Consider the following 27,484-nt stretch of genomic DNA (forward strand, 5'->3'; position numbering starts at 1 on the left):
TAACAAAAGCACAAAAGCCTTCAATAGTGTACTGTTTAAGGCAAAGCAGACCCTGTTTCAGCACAAGGACAAACCCCATTTTCAATGAGTTGCTTTCATTTAACTTACTCCTCAGAATTGATTTCAGTTATCCACGTGTGTGTGATCTATGTTTTAAATGAATGCTGGGACCATACTGAGGCCACGGTTTATTTTACAGATGAGCCCTGAATAACACAGTAAAACTGCAGGAGATTTGACCGTTATTCTGTTACCAAACTTTGCATCTGTACAGTTTTGCCAGTAAATGCGTTTGTCTAATTTTCAGTGGAAATTGTTCAAAGTAGTTATTATGCATAGAGTTGTATGGTTTGTTAACCACTTACACTCGTGGAAATTGGCCTATATGGATAGGCCCAAATTTAAATGTTTCTAACAGAAGAACTATAAAAAGCATGTGTTAATGCTATGTGATTAGTGCTTTTTGAGGTCGGTTCGGTTATTAAAAGGTAATCATGGTTTTCGGTTTAGATTTATATAAATGCTGTAACACAGAATAAAACAAAAGTCCCATGATGGTAGTGACTGCTCATTACTGCATTCTTTGCCTCTTCCGTAGTGGGCATAAGAGAGACCAGACAAGTAGATGCGCAATGGATTATGGTCATTGTAGTTAATTACCACATTTTATGCGCTAAACTAAGAATATTGGCCTGTGGGAAACTATAACTATATTGCACAGTTCAAACTGGATCAGATTTATCTCTGGAGAAACTGTGCAATGTGCGCATTGAGCTCACAGAAGAGAAAAAAACGAAATGGAATTCAAATAATTGAACCGACGTGGGTAAATTAGTTGTCAATAAATAAATACATTTTTAAAAATGAATCGCTCAGCACTATGCATGAACATGGTAGCAATTGAAAGACAAAACTGGAGATTCAGGCCAAAGGTGAGGACAAAAACAAGACAATGCAAACATTACACAGATTTTTCTGTGCATTTTACATTTACTGTACTTTTTAAAGGATTTGTGAATAACAATCTGAAAATACTAACATAACATGTAACGTAACAACGTAACATAAGAATATGAATTAACATTTTGGAGTAGGTGCAAGATAATGAGAAAAATCTATTACAAGGGTTTGAGTGAGAGGTCTAACTGGTGTCTCCAAGTGGCCACAAACCTCTCTAAACAGTGCCGAGTTCCTAAGTAATATCAATGCACTTTTATGACTAAAGGAAAGAGCCTTCTATTATAAGGTGTTTTCTTTGTTGCCATTGAGGATTTTTTCAGTTTTTTTACACAGCCCTGCATCCCCACGATCATACAATCACTGTTGTTGTTTACGCAATCCAGAAATGTTCCATTATAAATCGCCATCAGGGTCAGGTGAGCATTATTCGAAAGCTTATTCTATTGCCAACACGGCTAGCTAAGTTATAAAATACAATCTTAGTGTCAGGCTTTCAAAATGCACTTCAGAAAAACAGATTGCAATTTTGGTGCACATAGAATCATGAGTGCATTCAAGTGCGTGTTCTGCAGCTACGTTGCTTCACAATAGGACAAACACAGGCTCATTCTGTTCAGGACAACCCGGGGTATAAGGCATGTCATCCATGTAACTGTGGCTCAAACATAGCGATCATTAACGTTGATAGTGTAAATTACATTTTGTTTTCAATTATGGAAATGTGAAGTGCACATTTGGACTCACGGGTGTGTGGTTAGCTTGCATGACTTCAAAGCAATATTTATTATAATCCTCAAACATGTCATCTGTCAGAATACATCGACTCCTCTCGATTTACAGCGTTCCCCTCCACTCAGACAATGACAAATGTGCAAACGTTGCCCAATTAGCAGGAGGGATGGGAGGATCTGATTGTCGTGCGCGGTGCTCACCTTTATAACGGCTGTCAGTCAAAACCCATACAGCGCTGTGAAATGGAGAACCTGAGCTCTGACATCATGTATAGCATGTTACTCTACAGCCACTGCGTTGCAATTTAGGCGCGTATCAATGACAATCTGCCATTTAACCCATAATAATAACAACATGCCATTGAGCAGGCGCTTTAATCCAAAGTGACTTATAGTCGTGTGCATACATTTTAAGTGTGGGTAGTCCCAGGAATCAAACCCACTATCTATTCGTAGCAAGCACCATGCTCTACCAACTGAGCTACAGAGGACTGTACAGTATACAGGAGCTGTGAGTGGAAAGAGCTACACTTTGAAAGCAATGGTTTTTGTTTGACATCCTTTTTAAATGGGCAATTCCGTTATCATGGAATTGCCCATTAGCTTCCTTTCGGAACAGGGAAGGTCAAGTGTGGGTCATGTGTTGACCGTGGCCTGCAGTCGAGGAGGCCTCTTCTCTGGACACAAATCATTGAGAGGGCACACACTTTAATCTAAAGAGGGCTACAGGTAAGGCCTTTGTTGGAATTAATGAATTGAATGTAGCCCTGCTCTCTGGGTAAAAACAAACAATCATTGGGAGGGAGAGTCACGACAGGTCAAAAGACAGAGCAAAGCTGACATCCTGTCAAATAGACATATCTCCCACTGGGCTTCTAGCCTGACTAACTCAATACTATATAGACTTTTTTTGTTCAGCTCAGTCCCCATGTTCTTTCAGCTGTTGCATTATTTACCATTATCAATATGCACTATAATGGAGTTAGTCCTTCAATGTCGTCTAAAAGGCTGTTGGCCAGCTCTCAAAGACAGAGCAAAGTGTCTCCTTATTCCCCTGTGTTTTCCTCCCTGCACTTTGTTTATAATGAGAGTTCTCTGATTTACTGAAGCATTGCACACCATCGGGCTCAGCCCACATTCTGGCCAAATGGACGTGCTGCCCCTACTGGTGCTTAGGAGGACACCTTCCACTGGCTCCTACACTCATTAGTTCCATTTTAAGACCCATCGGCCTCAGTGTCCCACTCTTCTGCTGTGTGGCACAGAATCATATAGGGCCAACTACGGAAAGACGCAGCTTTAGGTTCTCGTAGTAGCATACAGGGTAGAATACACTATCTTCAATGGATGGGAAAGAGGGTAATGGATCCCAGAGGTCGAGTGAGGAGTTGAAGAAAAGAGAATGAAATGGATAAAAAGTTTGCTTGGGGTTCTCAGCAAAAAGAGAGTTTAATAAAAATGACACATTCAATTACTGGGCTGTGGGACTGGAGGGTAAATAACACGTGACCCACAGATTTGAACAATCTCACTCACTTATAGAGGCAAAAAGACACAAAAGAAATTAACTAGATTTTTATTCATTCAGAACATTGCCCCTAAGATAGAGCGTGGTCAACTCAAATAATGTTTTTTAATGCCCTGCACTATTACAGTTAATTATTTCTCGAGTCGGCAGAAATTGTGTCATGACACATTAAATCGATCTTAATTGATATGAATTGTTCCCCCTCCTAATCCCTTTTGCAATGCACGGTGTGGAATGAGACAGGACAAATTGCTTTGCTTTGTAAATATCCTCATTTATCATGATGAAATAAAAGCCGGCCTCCTTCCTATTGTAGAGTAAGCCTTCCTGTGTTTGCATCATTACTGAGAAGCACTGAGCAGCCACACAATTAATAATAATCCACATAAAGTCAAAATGGTTTGTGAGGCAGCGGTAAAAAACACAACAAATACCAAACAATCCCTTCCAGTCACAAGGCAGGATTTCTCAGAGGCGCTCGTGATTAAAAATGGAGCAAACAAACAAACGAGAGGATTTATAGAGAGAAGATTCCCCAGCAGTGTTGCCTTAATTGAGAACACTGGCCAGGGGACTTGGTAGAGGCTTGAGAGGAAGAGCGGTGCCTGGGAGCAGAAAACATTACCATCCACCACCTCTGCTCTGACAGCGAGTCCTATTGACAAAAAGCTGGACTTGTTTTTGTGCCAAGCCTAGGTTATGTATGGTATGAAATATTAGCTGTAACATGAGAGGAACTAAACAGAAGGTAAACTCGATTTACCACCCATGCCAAACAGGGTGCATTTAAATAATACATCAGAGTCCATGCTTCAGCAGTCCTGTGTGGATTGTCAGTGTCTGGAACACCATTCCTTATGATTCATCCTCATCCCGCGCAGCTTCCCATTTCTCCGACTCCCACGAAAGAGTAATGCCAGGCCTAGCGCGGGAGACTCTCGAAACGCCTGAGGTAACGAAAGTAATATACCAACTCCATGTCCCCTGCCATTCACTGCTTGACAGTCATTTATGTTATCAACCATTCAAACTCATTTGGCAGTGGAATGCATTTCTGCTCCCCCTTGAATCCATCAAAATATGATATTCCAGTAGGGAGTCATACTAATAGATGCTGTGCTCCAACACGTCTTTTAGAGCAGGGGTTCCCAAACTTTTTCACTCAAGCCCCCCCCGTGCCACATCTATTTCTATGGGCACAAGCACTGTTGATGACACAAACTGTTCACACCCCTCTTGTTGGCTGAGAGAATGTTTTGCAGGTTTGAAGCTTATTTCCTGCAATTCTACAGATTATGTCATTGGTTACAGAGAAAGTTTTGCAGTTTTAAAGCCAATTTTCTTGCAATTCTATACATTTTGCCATGTCTATTGTGTATTCATGTGATATTTGAGTGACTCGGACATTATTACAAAATCTATGGGCTAAAAAAGCTAGCTAAAAAACATTAGCTGACATGGGCTAGTTGATCGGGACATTTTTGACAAGTTATAAATGGCTCTCGAAGTTATGCCACGACTGACATCACAAGAGGAAACTGATGATGCCACTACCCAATTTCGAAATTGCACCTTGTGCATTCTACTACTACAACTTTCAAGAGTAAGTTGAAGCCGGACTACGTTGCCTACGGGGCCCGCCCCACAGTTTGGGAACCACTGCTCTAGAGGACGATCACAACTGTGACTGCTACCAGGACTACTGATATAACGACTACTGCTACTATTACTAGTGTAGGTCTCACTCTTTCTCTCCCTCACATTCTGATAGTGTGCATTTATGATCAAAATCTCAGCTTTTCATGCCTTTCAGTAATTATGGGGTATTTTGGAGGATAATACTGTTTGAAAGTTCTCCCTGACCCATGGACAACCCCACCATAACTGGTGTCAGTCTCACTACAGGCAAAGTCATGGGCAACAGATTAGCAAATGTCACAGGAATTCATCCTTGAAGAAACACTAGTCCCTCTGAGGTAGGTCAGTAGTAGCATGTACAGTTGTGTGTGTGTGTGAGAGGTTATTTTCAAACGTGTCAAGTGGAGAGTACAGACGGAGTACCCAAATCAATAGTATTAATCCCAGTGTACTAGGATGTTAATAACATCGATGGGGGCCATAATCACCATGATTGTTTACCACTTTCCTATGCAGGAGGAAGAAACAATCACCCGTACAGGGGGAAAAAACACATCTCTAGTGCTTTAAGGGTCTTTGAAATGAATGCAGAACTCAAAGAATTAGACCCCTAAATAGTATTTCTGGCTGCAGGGCCCAAACAAAATCAATATGTAAGACTGAGCATTGATCATGTGTGGAAAGTCAATGTGCATATGAGAGTGGAGGGGTGGAGACCTGTGTGTTTGCACCTGAGAGGAAATAGTCCTCACCGCATCACTGAACACGCCCGTTGTGTTCGGATGGTTTGTCTAGAGACTCCTAATCGCCGGTCCCTTCGGCGTTCAGCAAATAGATGGTGACAATTAGTGATAGCATACACCAAATCAAACACCTTGGCAACACATTAGCGAAAAGTGGAAGAACTCCTGACCGAATGCATTCCTTTCAGTACCACAGGACAGGTTGAACTGTTGACCTTGGCTCTACTTAGGTTGTTATTGGATCGACTGTTCATCTGAAGGGCTGCCGGTGATTTCATTGAAATTGCCTCAATAAAAGGCCTGCCACTGCAAATGTCAGCCCAGAGAGGTCATTCAGAAGTAATCAGTATACCTTTTTTCTGTGTAATCAGCAATGTGATGGTCAGCCGCTCGTGGTTCTCTATTACCTTCACTAATTGGAATGGTGTCTTGGCACGAGTGCGACGTCCTGACTCTCACACTGACTGAGTGGTCCTGAAACATCTCCCTGATAGATAGGCCTCTGTTCTGTTTGTCAGTCAAAGGCAACCTGACATTACTGGACAGTGGATACATCAGCCTCAGCTCAACCTAGACATGGGATTCTTCCCAAATGACACCCTATTCCCTTTTTAGTGCAATTACCTTTGAACAGGGCCCATAGGACTGTAATTGGTTGCCATTTGGGACACATATGGCTACTTTTGCTCCATCCCAATGCTCTTCAACATTAAGGGTGATATTACTAAAGCCCATGCAGGACTACTCTGTCTGGAGGAGCGAGGCTAAAGTATATGGCCGAGGACCAAGTGCAGTGCTAGCTAGTTCTGCAGAGTTAATTGCTTTTTGAACTGGCTTCAAGAGCTTATCCTAGCCTGTGATGCTCTGAAAGCACAACATGTTCAGACGTGTAGAACTATTAAAACCAATCAGGTCGGTTACAYATGGCAAAAGGCGTTTGTAGCGCGACTTGAGGTGCTCGTAGAAATGCATGAGTACAGGCGAATCAAAGCCGTATGGCGCACTAAGAGCATTAATTTTCCCTGCCTGTCTGTCATGCAGGAAACGGTTCTAGTGCAAGTGTCAGCTTAACAACTCTACTACTTCCTCTCCAGTCAATACGGTGTTTCCTGTTTGAATTTAAAAGGCGACAACATTTCAACACTCTCCGGTAAAACCCCTACTGGGCATTAGGAACCGAGCGGTCTGTTCATTTCATTATACGAGATCTAATTTCCAGCTGAGGAGTTTTTGAGCAGGCAGTGGTATGGAAAACACTTTAGGTTCTTGGAGCATAGAGTGCAGAGGACTGCTGAATCTATCCTTTCAATAGGAAACCGGTCCAAATGAAGCCTCTGCTCATTCTACCAGACATGGGACACATATTGAGTAATGATGAAATGAAATCTCCAGTTGAATGTAGCCTTTAATGATGTTTTACTCATCAATTCTGCTTGTAGGAGGTGTCGCTTGGCTAGCTGAAGAGAGAGGTCTTGATGAGACCAACAGTCCTCCATGTTGTCTCACTATCGTGTGGGTGAGTGGTTTGTCTCGACGGTGATGAAAGAAAACCCTTCCCGTGGGAAAGCAGACCTGCTCTGTCTCTCTTTCACTATATTTTCTCTCCTCTCTAACCCTCAGTCCCAGTCTGCTGTCTGCTGGTAGGTAACCAGTCCAATAGGGCTCAGGTGGCAGACAGTGAGCGGCCTGCCTGGCTATTCCAGCAGCACCGTGTCATGTGCTTCCCTCAGGAAATCTGAGACACTTACACAATAGTACAGTTCTTCCACAATCGTGCCACACCTATTCACACACACATACATCCAACTTAAAAGGCAACAGCGAAGAAGATCGTTTCCAATGCTTTCTTTTCTCTTCTTGGCAGTGTTTATGGCAGGAAATGGGGGACTTAAGGCGGAGTCTACGTGGTCGGAAGCAGGCGGGGGAAATGAAGCACAGCTGGGAACCATGGTGGTGCATGACATCTGTTTAATGTGCTGGGACAGACGACAAAGTGACAACATGGTAGGAATGCCATCACCGTAATATAAACCAGACACTAATGGACCCACCCCTTTTCCCAGTACAACAATACTATTACACAAAATGGTGGGGAAAGAGAAATATATGGAACGTGAATTCTATGCAGCAATAAATGGTGGCAGTAACATGCACCAGCAAATATTAGCTTTCATTCCCCTGCCTCCCGGCCGTTTATTTCTTTGTTATTTAACAGTGAAGCATGAGGAAATGATCAATACGTTATTTTGCTGAAATGGCAGGACATTTGTAAGAAGTAAATTATATAGGGAGCATGCAAAAAAATATATAAATACAAATACAAAACGCAAACTCTCTGGAGAGAGGCGCCCTGAGGATTTTCATAATGCGTTCGCTCACCCTGCAAATCAGGAAACGTGACATTGACTAGTCTGCGAGCCACCCCGCCTCTCTGCTACCCAGGAGCCCTTATCCTAATAGTAATGTACTTGTAGTGAAAATAACCTGAAGTTCACAGGAAAAAGGTTAAACAATGCGAGAGGAAGTTGATTTTGTTTGTGTAGGAGAACACGTACATAAGAAATCTCTGAGCACTGTTTGCCATTCCTGGCCTGCACTTGCTCATGGCACCCGTTCCGGGATGGGGAGGAAGATGCTCAGATGCTTAATATTTGCATTTTAGATACAAAGCAAGGATATCCCGCTTCCTCTGTCACGTAAGACACACACTATCTGATTGTGACCCGTGATGCTACTGTGGGAGAACATCCCTAATGACTTCTTACAATTATTTTATGTTGTCATTCAACTTGATTCCAGGTATAGAAGCTGTGAAACACATAAGCGGAAATGATCCATGCTACGATGCCATAAAATTCTTACTGAAGATAAACTAATAATCTCAAAAGGAATCTAGGGGAAGTGTAGTCTAGCAGAAAAGCGTCTGTCATACATACAGGATATACTTTAAAAAAAAAACGAATATCAAAGATTTGAATTTAGGCTGCCTCTTTAAGCCCAGTTATCAAAACGTGTCTGCTGAGACCATAGCCATATCACAACTTCTATTTACACAGATGCCTGGTGCCTACATCTCTCAAATTGACTTCCTAATCACCAAGGATTCCTTTTGCTGTGGATGTCAGGGTCTGAACACCAAAATATGAAACTGGGAAAAAATGCTTATGCATTTTGCCAGGTGGGAGCGTGCAGTGAGATGTAGGACAAACTAAGAGGAAGATATTGATATATACGCTTCCTGTATTGCCACAAACATATAATGCGTTCCTGCCATTTCCGTTCCTGCCAATTCCATGGGCAGCACATAATTCAATGATATGATTGGCTATGATGGATGAAAGCAGTGACATAGAGTAGGCATCTCCTCCTGAGCAGACTACAGGGCTGTACCTGGACTATGTCCCCTGGAAAACCTCACTCCACAACCTGACAGTAGCCAAGAGGAAACACAAAACTACAGAGAGTCCCCACTCTGAATGTCAATCTGGGAATACAGCTGGTCTATTCACATCTGAGGGTGAGGCATGGGAATAGATGGATAGTGTCTCAGGCTGATGGAAAGGCAATGCCCAGAGTAATGAAACACTGCATACATTCCGCATTATTCTTAATAACCACTTTCCATCTTCAGATTCCTTCTCCGTACACAAACGCTCCACTACGTGCTCCCCCATAAAACTTCTGTATATAGTCCCCGCCTTGTTGATATGCTGTTTAATGCAGATGCCATGGCAACCCAGGACTGTGTATCACGCCGCCCGACAAAAATGAATGAGAATTCCTTCCTCAGGTTTGTCATCCACGGACCCCAGGGTAAATACTGGCAAGGTTCGTTCTGAAAAGCATGCTAGTTTATTTCCTTAGAAACACCCTCACCCCCGACATCTGAAAAGAACTCTTAGTGAGTGACGGCCATGACACTACCTCTACCAGGAACCTTGTTTATTTTCCCTGGCTTTTCCAATTATGTTTTCTAAGAGCGCCCAAGGCAATTATCTGTATGCAAATATCACAGAGCAGTGGAACGCAGAGAGAGGCAACAGGGAGCATAAAAGAGAAAATTAAAAACAACGGCGAGAAAAGGAAGGATGGATGGAGAAGGAGACTTACCGGCACACTTGGTCCTGGTGATGAGAGGAGGTCCAGACTGGCCGGTGCCACCCTCCCCTGGTCTGGTGAGCAGCACACGGATCTCGTACTCTGTGTCTGGGTCCAGGTGCCACAGCTTGTAGTTAGGGGAGTTGACAGCATGGGTCTCTATCCAGCTCCCTGATGTCATACGATACTCCACCTCCTTCAGAATGATAGGGCCGTCCCCGAATATGGAGTTGGCATTGAGCTGGATCAGAAGGTAGGTGGGCCCAACACCCAGCAGCTGAGGGGGTGCGATAGGCCGCGGGGGTTCTGGAGGAGACAGGAGGGAAACAGAGAATATGGTTTAGCACAGCATACTTCAAGGCATTTCAATTAGGGACATTATCTATTTTTGGCAAAAGCTTTCAATGTCTGTGTTTTATTGCAGACGACATAGTATCTATTCAATCAGAAGTATCCAACTAAAAGGTCTGGATAACAAAAAATGTTATGACCCATTTGGACTCTCCTTTCCAAATCGATAATCAATCTAATGAGATTTGTGTCATCGTCATACACCCAATGAATTCAACAGCAAGAAGTTCAGGTTAGAATGGGGTCCGGGGGCACCGAACTATCAAACACTCTCAGACCAACCAGATGGTTCCACTTCCAGTCAGTCTGGAATCTCTGCTTCTAGCTCCTAAGCAACTTTGCAGTATTTTGTTTTTTTGTGTAATATTTCTTACAAGCATTTCGCTACGCCCACAATAACGTCTGCTAAACATGTGTATGTGACCAATAAAATGTGATTTGATAAGGAGACATAAGGACAGAACGTTGTTTATCGCACTCAGATGAGGTTGGTCTCCGGCTCTGCACATCATGCAGGCCTCTTTTCCCTCTTCTCTCTCTTTTCTCCCAGGCCAGATGGCTGTCGGCCGACTCATTTGTTGAAGCTAATTCAACAGCAGTGGCAATACTCAGAGATCACATTAAGTCCAATCTGATAGTCACTGTACTGGTGCTAGCCCCTCCTGCCCATATCATCTTCGTGAACACACGTTACCATCACAAAGTCTGCAATTCAACATTCTGCCTGCAGTACATTTTATTCATGTCCACCTGTTTACCTTCCACTTAATCATCTGTTTATCAAAAACTGTGGTACATGTACACTGAGTATACCAAACATTAGGAACACCTTTGTAATATTGAGTTGCACTCCCCACAGCATGACGCTCCCAACACCATGCTTCAATGTAGGGATGGTGGCAGGTTTCCTCCAGACATGACGCTTGGCATTCAGGCCAGAGAGATTTTGGTTTCATCAGACCAGAGAATCTTGTTTCTCATGTTCTGAGACACCTTTTAGGTGCCTTTTGGCAAACTCCAAGCGGGCTGTCATGTGCCTTTTACTGAGGAGTGGCTTCCGTCTGGCCACTCTACCATAAAGGCCTGATTGGTGGAGTGCTGCAGAGATGGTTGTCCTTCCGAAAGGTTCTCCCATCTCCACAGAGGAACTCTGTCCGGGACGGCCAGCTCTAGGAAGAGTTGGGGTGGTTCCAAACTTCTTCCATTTAAGAATGATGGAGACCACTGTGTTCTTGGGGACCTTCAATGATGCAGACATTTTTGGTAACCTTCCCCAGATCTGTGCCTTGACACAATCCTGTCTCAGAGCTCTACGAACAATTCCTTCAACCTCATAGCTTGGTTTTTGCTCTGACATGCACTGTCAACTGTGGGACCTTATATAATACAGACAGGTGTGTGCCTTTCCAAATCATGTCCAATCAATTGAATTTACCACAGGTGGACTCCAATCAAGTTATAGAAACATGTCATGGATGATCAATGGAAACAGGATGCACCTGAGCTCAATTTCGAGTCTCATAGCAAAGGGTCTGAATACTTATTTGCATAAGGTATCTGTTTCTTATTTTTAATACATTTGCAAAAAAAWWAAWAWTAATTATAGTTTTTCGCTTATGGGGTATTGTGTGTAGATTGATTAGGGGAAAAATCATCAAAAATGTGGAAAAAGTCAAGGGGTTTGAATACCTTCCGAATGCACTYTATATTTTTCCGTCTGATACCCGATGAGTTGGACAATACTTTTCACATCAATCATCTTGAAAAAATTTAAACTTAACTGGAAATCAACCAATCCTCCATCGATAACACAATGGAAAGGTCAAATGTTGAAAGTGCGTGGGCGACGGAGTGAAACAAAATGGTGCAGTTTGAGGCCATGTGGCAGAGAGTGATGCGAGCGCTGGAGATAGGGGTGTGAGCAGGTGTGATGTCGTTGATGTTTCTGTGCATTTGTATGCTGTCGTTTGCATGTGTATGTTTTTGTATTGTTAAAAATATATATATATACAGTACCAGTCAAAAGGTTGGACACCTACTCATTCAAGTTTTTTTTATTTTTTTATTTTTTACTATTTTCTACATTGTGCAATTACAGTGAAGACATCAAAACTGGGAAATAACACATATGGAATCATGTAGTAACCAAAAAAGTGCTAAACAAATCAAAATATATTTTAGATTCTTCAAAGTAGCCACCCTTTGCATTGATGACAGCTTTGCACACTCTTAGCATTCTCTCAACCAGCTTCACCTGGAATGCTTTTCCAACAATATTGAAGGAGTTCCCACATATGCTGAGTACTTGTTGGCTGCTTTTCCTTCACCTCTGCGGTCCAACTCATCCCAAACCATCTCAATTGGGTTGAGGTCGGGTGATTGTGGAGGTCAGGTCATCTGATGCAGTACTCCATCAATCTCCTTCTTGGTCAAATAACCCTTACAAAGCCTGGAGGTGTGTTGGGTCATTGTCCTGTTGAAAAACAAATGATAGTCCCACTAAGCGCAAACCAGATGGGATGGAGTATCGCTGCAGAATGCTGTGGTAGCCATGCTGGTTAAGTGTGCCTTGAATTATAAATAAATCATTGACAGTGTCACCAGCAAAACACCCCCACACCATCACACCTCCTTCTCCATGCTTCAGGGTGGGAACCATACATGCAGAGATAATCTGTTCACGTACTCTGCGTCTCACAAATACATGGCGGTTGGAACCAAAAATCTCAAATTTGGACTCATCAGACCAAAGGACAGATTTCCACCGGTCTAACATCCATTTCTCGTGTTTCTTGGCCCAAGCAAGTCTCTTCTTATTATTACTACTAAAAGTGGTTTCTTTGCAGAAATTTGACCATGAATGCCTGATTCACACAGTCTCCTCTGAATAGTTGATGTTGAGATGTGACTGTTACTTGAACTCTGTGAAGCATTTATTTGGTTTGCAATCTGAGGTGCAGTTAACTCTAATGAACTTATCCTCTGCAGCAGAGGTAACTATGGGTCTTCCTTTCCTGTGAAGGTCCTCATGAGAGCCAGTTTCATCATAGCGCTTGATGGTTTTTGCGACTGCACTTGCACTTTCAAAGTTCTTGAAATTTTCCGCATTGACTGACCTTCATGTCTTAAAGTAATGATGGACTGTCGTTTCTCTTAGCTTATTTGAGCTGTTCTTGACATTATATTGATTTGGTCTTTTACCAAATAGGGCTATCTTCTGTATACCATCTTCTGTATGTTGGTGTAAACTAATGAACAATGACGCTTAGGCTTTTACTTTCAGCTTATACATACTATATACATTTTACGGACACAGTATATTTTACAATAGTTATTTTTTGTTTGTTTTTAGTCCAAGCCTTCAGCTACCCTCAACCCCTCCCATTGACCTCTGAAGACCATTCAGATTTCTATTTTCCATATTTTGTAACTGTGCTGTGAAGTTTCACAAAGGTTCTGAACCTTTCTTATTATCATAGTTTCAACAGATTGTAAATCAAAGAAACATTTTTGCTAAGAGTATTATTATATTATTAATCGATTGACTATGACTTTCTATAGCACCCAGCAGCGCTATTTGTGACCAAAAACAAGCTACATATGGACAGTAACAAAACAGATGATCTAATGCTGGCCCATGTTGACTCCAACGCTTCCCACAGTTGTGTCAAATTGGTCGGTTGTCCTTTGGGTTGTGGACCATTCTTGATTCACACAGGAAACTGTTGAGCACGAAAAAACCAAGCAGCGTTGCAGTTCTGGACACAAGCCTCTGAATGGCACGCACACACATTCCATGTGTTAAAAATCCTTCTTTAACCCGTCTCCTCCCCTTCATCTACACTGATTTGAAGTGGATTTAACAAGTGACATCAATAAGGGATCATAGACTGACCAGGTGATTCCAGGTAAAAGCTATGTCATGGAATGAGTTTGTATACTCAGTGTAGAAATAGCGCTTGCACTGAGTCATAAACACGGAATCCAGTGCTTTGATTCAGACTGAAATGTGGACCAAATTTGGCTCGTAGGGCCCCCATCTGACGTGACCCATGCTTTTGTCTGTTGAACCTAACAATTATCTACAAAAAGGACCTGTTTAGTGTTTAGCCCTGCAGGGCATACAAATATACATTGTGTTCATGAGACACATTGTTATTTGCTTGAATTAAGCCCCAACAGAAGACCATAAATTAGAAAGTAATTGTTTAGCTCTTTTGCATTATTTATACCCAGGTGGACGTAGCTCTATAATAAGCTAGTGAATCGTGTATGGCGGTGATGGTGGATAACGTCCCAGAAGTGCTCTCTTTGTGGAACACACAATGCCTGAACCCAGGACACTCCCCTGTAGAGAGTTCCCAGGAGTTTTTAATTGTGTTTGCATCCTGGTTTTCTACGCCAATTCATCTCTCTCTGTCTCATTAGTTGTGCATGAGACGCGTGCTGCAAAAATTATTGGGCTGCGCTGAAAAATCAAATTTCTCATAATTCAATAAGATAAGAGCATTAGAAATGGACACAACCACTGTGGCCTACCGTACTGGTGCCAGAAAGCATATACGAAAAGCAGAAAGCATATATGAAAAGCAGAAAGCATATATGAAAAGCAGAAAGCATATATGAAAAGCAGAAAGCATATATGAAAAGCAGAAAGCATATATGAAAAGCAGAAAGCATATATGAAAAGCAGAAAGCATATATGAAAAGCAGAAAGCATATATGAAAAGCAGAAAGCATATATGAAAATGCATGTTACATGTATATTTTTACTTTTCCCTTAAAGGTCACCAGAATTGTGTCTGTGTATTTCCTTTATGTTTGAATTCCTGAAATCCTGTTTCCAGGTAAATACATTGGGTCAAAATACTGGATTGCTTATAGACTCCAACTAAAACGAACCAGAAGCATCTTCACAATTGATTTAATCAAAACAATTCATTATTGAAACCACTGATGTTTATTAGAAGTCGTTTTCCAGGAAAATGAACCAACGCCATCAACGGATAAAATAGAACGAGGAAAAAAGCCATTTAAATGCAGAGGCAATTGCCAATCTAATTTGTACTTGTACCTGTAGGCGAGGACCGTTCTCATTTCATTAAGACGTTTGGAGGAAACGGCGTAAACATAACAGAGAAGGTCTGGAGTAAATGACACCCAAAATGGCTTCTTTCAACTGAAAAACTATAAATACGCTTGCAATAAAATGCACAGTAGCATGCATGCAGAAGGCTTTAGCAAGCAGGCGTTTTAACAGCCTTCCATGACAGGTACTAGGCAGGCAGGCTGACTGACTCTCCCCATTTAGGGCTTCATAACGGTGGCAGGATGATAGTAACAGTAGGACTGAGCAGGTAGATAGTGGCGGGCGGGCAGAGGGGGGAGGGGAGGGAGATGATGATGAATCTTTCATCATCTAATATTGCTTCTTCCCCAGCAGCCCATCCATCACATGTGGGGTGACAGTGTGGAATGATATCGCAGAGCCCTCGCATTACTGCTCCTTGAACCTTGTCTCATCCATCTCTCATCCTTCAGCAGGCCGCGCCGCTAAACATCAGCCGTGCCGTCGCACAACTTAGGCTACTGACTGGCCAGCCTGCAGCTCTGCTCTGACCCAGCCCCAAGCATCCACAGCCCCGGAGCCATTCTAATAGTAATTGATTTTCATTTATTGCCGATGCAGTCGACAATCTCCAAGGCAGTAGCTTGATCAAAAAATGGGGGGAGGAGGAGAAGGAGGAGCAGGGTAGGGGGAGGAAGGGGAGTGAGAAAAGAAAGGAGAGATGTATAGAGAGAGAAAAAAACGAGTGTGCTGCAGCAACTTCATTTTGTGCGGGAGGAAACGTTCACGTCCGCTCTGGCTTATTTTGAAGTTAATGATAAGCTCCGAGGCAAAAGATGACAGCGACTAGGCAGGCCTTGAAACAGCAAAGTGCACGCAGCAATCTACAGCTGACTGATGGCATTACAAGACGCAAAGGAGTGATCCCTTCCTCCACCTGTCTCCCCCACTTTACTTCCAGCATGTAGACACTGTTTGAGCTGATGGTATTAGACTATCATCTACAAGGTGACACAATCATTCTGCCTCTTAAAAACCTGTGGTTAAGAAGCAAACAGTCCACAGACTGCTTGGAGTTCCTTTCAGGTTAAATTTGCACACCACAAAATTACATTCTAAACCAATATTGTTAAAATTTGTTTTTTGTTCCCCTGTGCATTGGAATCAACCCAGTTCCATATTCATATCATATGTGTTGACGCGTTTCTCTTTTCTTGTGTGCCTTCCAAGTTCTTCCTTTGGCATCATTATGAGGCTTCATCAGAGTTTAACAATCTCTCTTTGAGCCTGGGATTGTCAAGCAGGAGCCTTTCTTCAGTGGGGGAAGAGCTGGCAGGTACTGAGTTTAAATCTACTTTTAAGCAGAAAATATCTCCCATCCTGCTCCTCAGCTGACAGTCGTGTCTGCCACCAATCAGCCAGTTTGTTTACGGCAGGGTGGCACACTGGCCCCCACARGCACACCCCGGGGGAGATGACAGCACACACTGTCTACACAACAGTCAGAGTGTACACACACAATTGTGCATACATTCACATGCACAAGACAACATACTAGAACCTTTTAGATGAGGCACATATTCCCATGGATTCCTAATCGTGAAGCCTTGGATAAGAAATACAATTGAAATACCATGTTGAGAATTGCACCTAAGGTCAACTCCGAAGTCTTTCAATAAGCCGTAAGAAACATCTCACAATCAAAGCCGTTAACGGGCTGCTTTTCCTTTGATTTGTTAAAGCGGAGCGCACCAGGCATGTTTGTTGTCGGCCCTGTTCCAATGAGCAGTATTGTCAATAAAGTTTTGTTTCTACTAGCAAGGGGGCAACATCATTACTCAAAGAACGCTGGGAGCTGCGCAAACCTCATGACGAAGTGAATTGTGTTCCGCTTGGTGTTGTTTCCCTCACCGCTGGGGGACACATAGATCAATAGTTCTTCGGTGAAAGGAATTTGCCACTTAAATTTTCATTTGTTACAAAGCGGACCAAAATTGCCGGCAGCATCCTCTGTCACTTCGGTTTTGGCAGAGGACCCACTAATAAACTGTTACCCTTAGGCCATAATCGACAACGGGCAACTCCTTGCCAGCTCTCATTATGGGCTGCCTGTATCAATGGCCCCAAAATTTCCTTTAAAATTACCATCTTTCGGATTGCTGTAGCAGGATGTCAGTTTTCAAGCGCCAGTGAGATATCGGACCTGTCAGTGCAGTTAATGTTCAACTCCCTTCTAACACCAGGGTTCTGGGGCCCTCTGGCCTGCGCTAACAATAGGATTTGCTTTACTGATGCAAGAAAACTGTCCCTCCCTTCCTCTGGGTTGGGAGCGGAGGTAGGAGCTGGGAAGATGCTACGATTGTCTGTATTAATTCTCTGTGTGGCTGGAGATATGCAGAGCAGCTCAGAGAGAGAAGTCTGCTGATTTGCGAGGTGTCTGTTGAAGCATGGCCCGTCGCCAAGCCTCTCTGCGCTCTCCACTGACCCCATCTGAGAAGCATTCCCACAAGCAGACTTCACACATCATGACATGAGAACTTGTGTATTTATTTTCCCTTTGGTGATTCTCATTTGAATATCCTAATCATATTCAAACTCCTCCATCTGAATAAACATATGCTAGTTGTGTTTTCCCTCACATATTTATCTTTGATTCATGCATAATGTTTATGAAGAAATTTGGGGAATTTTTGCAACTGAGTCCAAAACCACAATTAACAGCTCTTAGACTTGAATAAGAGCCGCTACCAATCATTTATAAGGTAGTAAACAGGGCATGGATGTTCATCTGAGGAGGGAACACATACCTCTGACGATGAGTCCGGCGAAATTGGACACACCAGATCCTCTCTCTGATTGGGTGACACATCGATAAAGGTCTTGGTCCAGATTAGTCACTTCCTTCAGTCTGAACGAGGCAGCGAACCGCCTGTGGTTGATGTTCTTAGTCGACGCCACGGGAATGTCCTCCCCATTTCTCCTCTGCGGGATAAAAACAAGGAAAAAAACATATCCGTTTGCACTCATTGGAAGGTCGTTACATTATCAGGAAGATGATGGCAGACATCAAATCTGGAGTCATTTCTTAAAAACAAACATGGCATCAAGGACGCATCAAGCTAGTAACACATACTGTAAAAGTGTATCTCAGAGGGATAAATGGGTTTGTTAAGCTGCCACTTCCTCTAAGGGCTTATCACGGTGAACGTTATCAGACAAGTTTGGTGTCGACAGCACTGTCTCTTTTACAGTTTCACCTCCACGACCGCCGGGCACCGAAATGGTCACATCGCCTCTCACACTTTCCCACCCAGTCATCCATGAGAGGAGTTATCCCTTATTCCCTCCCTACCTCCTTCTCTCCCTCCATCRRACTCTCCCTTCAACTCTGTGGACCTTATCAGTTCACCCTAGGCATTAGGCGGGGGCTTCGACAATGCAGTCACCTGAACAGTGATTTTCCCGCAGCCCTAGCTGACAAAATAGATTTTCCATTCTTTCATAATACACATTTCCCCAAAGAGACGTGGCATTGCCTTGAGTAGTGTATCGTATCTGAGATGGTGTAGAGAGGTGTTTGAGTTTTGAGGACACAATGCCAAGTGATATACCAAGTGATAGATTATAATTTGGTTGAATTTTGAACTCACTTTTTGTCTATTGGTGTGATACATGAACAATAGTATAATTGTTCATAATGAGTCCTGGTGTTCAGTGGTTATCCTGCCCTGCCCGCTCCCAGTCCCTACCTGCAGCCACAGTTTGTTGTTGTTGGCATCCCGGCCGGTAGCGATGCACTGGAAGGTAGCGTTCTGCCCCGCGTTGACTTCCACATCTCCCAGGCGCAGGAAGTGAGGCGATTTATCTACGGGGGAAGAAAACAATTACAGCAGTCATAAATGCAACGTACACGACATGATCAACGCAGCACCTCCCTCTTCTCGCCATGTCAGACAGCCAAGTCCTAATTACTAGCTTCTACCTCATCTGTCACACGGACACAGCCAGAGCTGAGAGGGTGAAATGGTACAGGTGAAAACACACACCACTGCTATGAACAGCCTGGATTGTGACAATACGCACTAGCACCTCAGATCAAAAGATACTAGTGTTCCAAGAAGGMCAGAGACATCAAAGAAAAGGAAACCTAGACTCACCGACACGAGGAGAAGGATGGAAGGAAGAAGAGACATTTGGAAGGAAGAATATTAACAAGCAAAGTTTTGATCTGGACAGCGAAATTATTCATGGTGATTTGGCTGGTTGGCAGTCCAGATGCCGTGTGGTAGTCTGGAGCACTGCCGGCGGTAACTGAGCACACATGACTAGGAGGAACATTTTACGAAAAGGAGCTAAACTCTATCTGAACGCAACAGGACCACATGGTCAAAACGGTTGTCTGGCTCCCCACTGTTGTTAACATCCAAGGATCCTCGTTACATATTATCTAACGAGTCAAACGATGGCTTGGCCGTTCATACCTCGAATACATTAACTATGTCTATGTCAATGTATAGAGGCCCCAAGTGTTCTCTCGGGAAGTTTAAAGATGCTGCATTTAACATTCCTTCAATAATCTTTCTTCAACTTGACTTTGAGGATGAAAACTCACTGCCTGTAGATGTTTTCTTTTAATGAATGTTTTGGAGTGATTGTGAATTTAATTGTGTTCTATAATCCAGCAGCGAATTCAAAACACAGCCAAAGGGTACTCCCCCAAATTAGCCTGTATACTACAGCGGAAAAACTGATGAGGCATATTTTATGCACAACCCATACATACAAAGAGACAGAATCTTAGACTGAGAGAGCACTACCCCTAGTGTGAGATCTAGAGGCGGCCGAGAAGTGAGGAAGAGGAGATCGAACAGTGAGATGATCCAATGGACTAGTGCCATTCAAAAAAAGTCCCAACCATAGTGATTTAACTAGCTATGAGACGAAGGCGAAAATAGAGACTGAGAATCACAGTGTCAGCTAGGGCGTGTGCTTAGCTAGTTCATTATGATCAGTGCAATGGGTGGATAGAGAGGTGGGTGGTTCAGCACACCCTCGTTTCACACAGAGCTTAGTCAGGGATCCATTCTAGCCTCTCTGCCGCTGAAGAGCCACAAGCTCCTCGAGACAGGGATCAGAGCCAGTGGCCACTGATAACCAGGAGGATATGGTCATGCCAGACGTTTTGAACCAAGTGGTTTCATAGAAAGTGCAAAAGAAAACGACATTTGCTGATTAACCAGTTGGACCAAATCGGCAGCATTTGTTATTGAAGAGCGATCACGCACTTACTATGAATATGATTGTTTTCCTATAGTGCTCACTAAATACTTAACACTCCTTAAAAAACTAAAATGGGTTTCTCCAAAGTAATAAATGGGTAAATGTTTGAGGCCGAGGGATAATTATTATTGTTAAATCCAGCTGAAATTACCCTCTGGAGCGACGGCATTAGCAGATTAGCTCCAAATTAGCCTGGGATGTATCGGTCCCCTGAATCAATCCACTTACCCCGCTGCCAAATGAGGGGTGGCTAGTGCTCAGTACTGAGCATTTCTCTGGATGCAGCTGTCAATTTAAATGAATGCTGCTACTGTGGAGGCTAGGGCTGTATCTCAAATGGCACCCTATTCGCTACATTGGGCCCTGGTCAAAAGTAGTGCACTACGTAGGGGATAGGGTGCCGTTTGGGATGCAAGCCTAGGAGGAGGTAGCGGGAGAAGACGCATGGCTGGACACACTGGACTGCACCAGTCTAGTCCTCAAAGGGTCCAGTGTCCCTAAACCAGCCATTTTACCCACCCTTTATAATTAACTGTCACAAAAGGTTGACTACACTGTTCAAAAGGATTACATTCCTAGTTAGTAGACCTCATCAGTGAAGGTGAAATCCCTACCCCCTGTGGTTGCTGGTGCTCCTAATTGGGATGCCTTTCCATTATTTAATCTAATCCTTTATCACCCTGGATAGACTAATCCAAATGAATCTAGACAAAACGGAAGTGAGGGAAAAATCAAAATATTACAATTTTCAGTTTGGGCCCTTTTGATGTGTACGAGTGAGTACAGAGCAAACAACTGTGGACACACTCACAACATTTTCTTAATAACAGTTCAATAATGAAAAGTTGATTTCCAATGACGTCTCAGAATCTTGGCATCTGTGGAAGCTGTCGGAAACATGCTTTCACTGTGTCTTTGTAAAACGGTCTCTGGGTAAAAACATTTTTAAAACACTACTACGGTATATTTAATAGTCAGGTCATCGGGAAGCCAGGGATTTTTGAAAGTTAAAGTACTTCATTGTGCTGAAGTGGGTGGAAGCCAGCTATTACAACCCAGAAAGCCATGCTGAGAGAGCACAATTATCCTTTATTACACGGCTGATTCATTTATTCATGTATTTATTTATTCCATCCTCTGCCGACAGTCACTGATGTTTTCAAATGCAGGTCAGCCCACTCTATTGTCTTCCAGCAGCAAAACTTGCTCACTTCACCTTTCCCCTCAACCACAGTGTCACCTTACGTATCTTAATTTGCAAAGCAACAAAAAAATCCATCAGCAGCAATGCAGGAGTGTCTGGTAATTACTGCCTGTGTAATGACTTACCACACGGATAGCTCAAAACCTGGATGTCATCAATCGCAATGAAGCCGGTCTTCCCGTCCGAGACCTCCGCCTCAAATATGACCTGTCAGAAAGAGAGAGAGAGAGGATGTTAACAACATTTATTTCCATCAAGTTTTCACAGATTGATCCCCAATGCTCCATCATTCTGTCCAGGACACTTGTAGGTTCCGACAAGAAGCTGTTTGGTACATCCGCTGTGGGCACTTTATGGTGACGTGGGATGTGATCGTAAACTGAAATCAGTCTTGCACACAGATGGGAAAAAAGGACCAGTTGTGTGGGCAGAACATATGGTTCAGCCTTAATAGGTTGACACACAATGTAAACCCGAGTTTAACGTGTATACCTTTGTGTGAGGGCTAGCAGGCAATGTCTTACATGCATGGCAGTTTTCAAATGCTGCTCCCACAATACAAATTGATGGATGGGCCTCTGCGGCCCACTCACCAAAAAGGTGGTTATTTGTTGGAATGTACCCAGCTTTTACAAAAGAAAAAGACAGAGTCCGTCACCCTTATCTGCACTTAGGATATATCAAACTGGCTCACATGGTGTTGTTCTATTCTGGACACATAAGTATGCCTAAGTGTTGGAGGGCCAACGAGAACAGATGTACATTTCTATAAATGATCAATTCAAAAGGTTTTGCCTCCACTTGAAGCTGATTATAGAAAATAACCCTTCAACATTGTGCACTTTGTTTTTCACAGAACACAGCCTTAAATTCATCTTTCTTAGAATTCACAATGTACTAAATCTATTGTGAGATCTAAAGTACAATTTACAGCAACCCCTAAATGTCTAAGCATGACTTTCAGCAAGAAAAGAGAGAGACAGAATAAACATTTACAATAATAGTTGTAAGGCTGCCAGCTGCAGCCTAGCTCTAGCTGAAGGATGGGCAACTGGCAGCCATGTGACGCCCCTTTTGTAAGCCTGCGGGTGAATTCCCCACCCCACACCCCAAAAAAGGCTCAACATGCTGTTTTAGTATTTAGTATTTATTAGGATCCCCAATTAGCTTGTGCCGAGGCAGCGGCTACTCTTCCTGGGGTCAAAAAGGAAACAACACAACAAATAAAATACATAATATATATAAATATACATACATACACTGTAGCACTACATTTACATTACAATTTAGCCATTCAGCAGACGCTCCTCATCCAGAGTGACCCACAACTAGTGTATTCATCTTAAGATAGCCAGGCGAGACAACCACACATCACAGTCGTATCACATACATAATACAATACATAATGCAAAGTAAAACACAGTCCCCGTTGTGTTGTTCTTTTTTCTGTTTTTTTAATCTGGTTTTATTGCTAGCTTGAGTTACCTGCGATGGCAGGGGGTTCCATTTAGTCATGGCTCTATTTAATACCGTTTGTTTCCCAGCCTCTGTTCTGGACAAGGGGACTGTGAAAAGACCTCTGGTTGCATGTCTTGTGTGATACCGATGAATGTCTGAACTGTGTGCCAACTGCTTGAACACAGTTCAGTACCTTCAGCACATCAACACCTCACACAAAGACCAATAGTGATGCAGTCAATCTCTCCTAAATTTTGAGCCAGGAAAGATAAGCATGAATTTCATTGACATTCGTCCTCTGTGTACATCAAAGTGCAATACGTGCTGCTCTGTCCTGGGACAACTGCAATTTGCATATGTCCTTCTTTGCCGCACCTGACCACATAACTGGGCAGTAGTCCAGATGCGACAAAACTAGGGCCTGTAGGACCTGCCTGCTTGACTTAGATGTCAAGAAAGCAGAGCAAGAATAGTAGAATACACAAGGTGCAATTTTGAAATGTGGTTTTGCATCAGTAGTTTTACTCTTATGTCAGTCACTGACAGTCACTCAATTAGCCCATGTCAGCAAAAAAATGTAGGTTGATAAGTTAGTCTAGCGGCCAGCTATCTAAACTTGTAGTAATCATGGTCGAATTACTGACGGGGGGGCCCCATTTGTATTTGATTTGTGTTTATTATGGTTCCCCATTAGCTGCCAAAGCAGCAGCTAATCTTCCGGGGGTCTGGCAAAATTAAGGTAGGTATGCAATTTAAAAAACATGACAATACATTCATAACAGATTTCACAACACACTTAAGTGTGTGCCCTCAGTCCCCTACTCCACTACCACATATCTACAACACAAAATCCATGTGTACGTGTGCGTAGAGTGCATATGTTATCATGTGTGTATGCATGGGTTTGTGCCTGTTTGTGTTGCTTCACAGTCACTGCTGTTCCATAAGGTGAATTTTTATCACTTTTTAAAATTTCATTCTACTGCTTAAATCAGTTACCTGATGTGGAATAGAGTTCCATGTAGTCATGGCTCTATGTAGTACTGTGCACCTCCCATAGTCTGTTCTGGACATGGGGACTGTGAAGAGACCTCTGGTGGTATGTCTTGTGGGGTATGCATGGGTGCTAGTCGATTAAATAAACAGCTCGGTGCTTTCAACATGTCAATACCTCTCACAAATACAAGTAGTGATGAAGTCAATCTCTCCTACACTTTGAACCAGGAGAGATTGACATGCATATTATCAATGTTTGCTCTCTGTGTACATCCAAGGGCTACCCGTGCTGCTCTCTTTTGAGCCAATTGCAAAAGTCCCTCTTTGTGGCACCTGACCACCAACAGTAGGTGTGACAAAACTAGAGCCTGTAGGACCTACCTTGTTGATAGTGCTGTTAAGAAGGTAGAAGGTACTGAACAAAACATATAAACGCAACATGCAACAATTTTACTGAGTTACAGTTCATGTAAGGAAATAAGTAAATGTAAATAAATTCATTAGGCCCTAGCCTATGGATTTCACATGACTGAGCATGGGCGCAGCCATGGGTGGGCCTGGGAGGGCATAGGCCCACCAACTGGGGAGCCAGACCCAGTGAATCAGAATGACTTTTTCCCCACAAAAGGGCTTTATTACAGACATAATTCTAAATTCATGGCTTAAGCCTGATGAATTTACTGTGTTAAATGAGGCCTCATGCCCTGGTTACACTAGTGACCATATCCCCCGTGCATCCCGCAAAAGGCGGAGGTGTTGCTAACACGATAGCAAATTTCAATTTACCAAAAATAAGATGACGTTTTCGTCTTTTGAGCTTCTTGTCATGAAATCTATGCAGCCTACTCAATCACTTTTTATAGCTACTGTTTACAGGCCTCCTGTCAGAGGACAAAAATCAGTTAACCACCTAACTGAGGAACTAAATTTAACCTTGCGCAATACCCTAGATGCAGTTGCACCCCGAAAAACTAAAAACATTTGTCATAAGAAACTAGCTCTCCGGTATACAGAAAATACGCTTCCAGAAAATTGGAACGGAAATGGCGCCACACCAAACTGGAAGTCTTCCGACTAGCTTGGAAAGACAGTACCGTGCAGTATCGAAGAGCCCTCACTGCTGCTCGATCATCCTATTTTTCCAACCTAATTGAGGAAAATAAGAACAATCCAAAATCTATTTTTGATACTGTCGCGAAGCTAACTAAAAAGCAGCATTCCCCAAGAGAGGATGGCTTTCACTTCAGCAGTAATAAATTCATGAACTTCTTTGAGGAAAAGATCATGATCATTAGAAAGCAAATTACGGACTTCTCTTTAAATCTGCGTATTCCTCCAAAGCTCGCCCAGAGAGAGATTCAAACACAGCCAAGGGTACTCCCCCAATTAGCCTGGTATATCTACAGCGGAAAACTGTTGCAGGCATATTTATGGCACAAACGCCATACATACAAAGAGACAGAATTCTTAGACTGAGAGAGGCGCATCCCCTAGTGTGTGAGATCTTAGAGGCGGCCGAGAAGTGAGGAAGAGGAGATCGAACAGTGAGATCGATCCAATGGACTTAGTTGCCATTTCAAAAAACAGTCCCAAACCAATAGTTGATTTAAACCTACTATAGACGAAGGCGAAAATAGGAGACTTGGAGAATCACAGTGTCAGCTAGGGGTGTGCTTAGCTAGGTTCATTATGATCAGCTGCAATGGGTGGATAGTAGAGGTGGGTGGTGTCAGCACACCCTCGTTACACAGAGCTTAGTCAGGGATCATTCTAGCCTCTCTGCGTGGAGAACAACAAAGCTCCTCGAAGACAGGGATCAGAGCCAGTGGGCCACTGAACAGGAGGATATGGTCAGCCAGGAACGTTTGTGAACCAAGTGTTTTCATAGAAAGTGCAAAGAAAAACGACATTTGCTGATTAACCAGTTGACAAATCGGCAGCATTTGTTATTGAAGAGCGATCACGCACTTACTACTGATGATATGATTGTTTTCACATACGTGCTCACATAAATATCTATACCCTCTAAAAAACTAAAACCTGGGTTTTCTCCATATAGAAATAATGTAATTGATCGAGGTAATAATGCTTATAATCCTGCATGATTTCGTGGCCGACGGCATTGCAATTAAGCCAATGGATTATCCTGAATTAAATCCCTTCGCAATAGTGATGGGCTACTCTTACTCTGAGCATCGGCATCTGGAGCCAGATTCGTCTCTCTATAACCATGGGTGTACCGAGTCCTCATAATTGCACCACCTACATGCCCATGGGTGGGAGTGAGAGTGCGTCGTATGAGGCTTTCGGTGAGAGCAGTGCCAATTAGAATAGGATGACGCGATGCGTGGAGGCAGGCTGTATAATGGCAAGTAGTCGCTCATGCGCTGGTCAAGTAGTGCATAGTGGATAGATGGTGCGCTTGGGAGCCAAGCTGGGGCGGGCTAGAACGCCATGTGACCCATGGACTGCGCACCGTCAGTCTCAGGTAGTGTTAACGCTACCCTATATTACTGATCACAAAGAGTGACTACACTGTGTGCATAAAGGTTACATTGCCTAGTATAACCTCATCAGTGAAGGTGAATCCCTACCCCTGTGGTTGCTGGTGCTCCTAATTGGGATGCCTTTCCATTATTTAATCTAATCCTTTATCACCCTGATAGACTAATCCAAATGATCTAGACAAAACGGAAGTGAGGGAAAAAATCAAAATATTACAATTTTCAGTTTGGGCCTTTTGATGTGTACGAGTGAGTACAGAGCAAACAACTGTGGAACACACTTCACAACATTTTCTTAATAACAGTTCAATAATGAAAAGTTGATTTCCAATGACGTCTTAGAATCTTGGCATCTGTGGAAGCTGTCGAAACATGACTTTATGTGGTGTCTGTTGTTGTAGAAACGGTCTCTGGGTAGAAAACATTTTTTAAACACACTACTCAGCGGTATATTTATAGTCAGGTCATCGGGAAGCCGAGGATTTTTGAAAGTTAATAGTACTTTCATTTGTTGAAGTGGGGTGGAAGCATGTCGTATTACAGTACCAAAAGGCCATTGCTGAGAGAGCACATATTCTTTATTACACGGCTGATTCATTTTATTCATGGTTTTATTTATTCCATCTCTGCCCGACAGTCACTGATGTTTTCAAATGCAGGTCAGCCCACTCTATTGTCTCTCAGCAGTAAAACTTGCTCACTTACCTTCCCCTCAACCACAGTGTCACCTTTACGTATCTTAATTTGCAAAGCAACAAAAAAATCCATTCAGCAGCAATGCAGGAGTGTCTGGTATTAACTGCTGTGTAATGATCTACCACATGGAAGCTCAAAACCTGGATGTCATCAATCGCAATGAAAGCCTGTTCTCCGTCAGAGACCTCCGCCTCAAATATGGACTGCCAGAGAGAGAGAGGGGGGGGGG

The 27,484-nt window shown here is 43.0% G+C and overlaps 1 protein-coding gene across 16 annotated transcripts in view; it reads right to left on the reverse strand.

Moving 5' to 3' along the window:
- LOC111973477 (receptor-type tyrosine-protein phosphatase kappa) overlaps positions 1 to 27,484 on the reverse strand; it is a 163,195-nt gene that overhangs the window by 62,198 nt on the left and 73,513 nt on the right. For all 16 annotated transcript variants that reach the window (XM_024000851.2, XM_070446492.1, XM_024000850.2 and 13 more), the window contains exons 4-7: positions 21,727 to 21,808; positions 18,867 to 18,982; positions 17,925 to 18,099; positions 9,711 to 10,004 (exon numbers count right to left, since the gene is read on the reverse strand). In XM_024000851.2, coding sequence (XP_023856619.1) covers positions 9,711 to 10,004; positions 17,925 to 18,099; positions 18,867 to 18,982; positions 21,727 to 21,808 — 667 coding nt within the window. The remainder of the gene's footprint in view (positions 1 to 9,710; positions 10,005 to 17,924; positions 18,100 to 18,866; positions 18,983 to 21,726; positions 21,809 to 27,484) is intronic.

This window comes from Salvelinus sp. IW2-2015, linkage group LG14 (genome assembly GCF_002910315.2).
Source record: "Salvelinus sp. IW2-2015 linkage group LG14, ASM291031v2, whole genome shotgun sequence".
NCBI lineage: Eukaryota > Metazoa > Chordata > Actinopteri > Salmoniformes > Salmonidae > Salvelinus > Salvelinus sp. IW2-2015.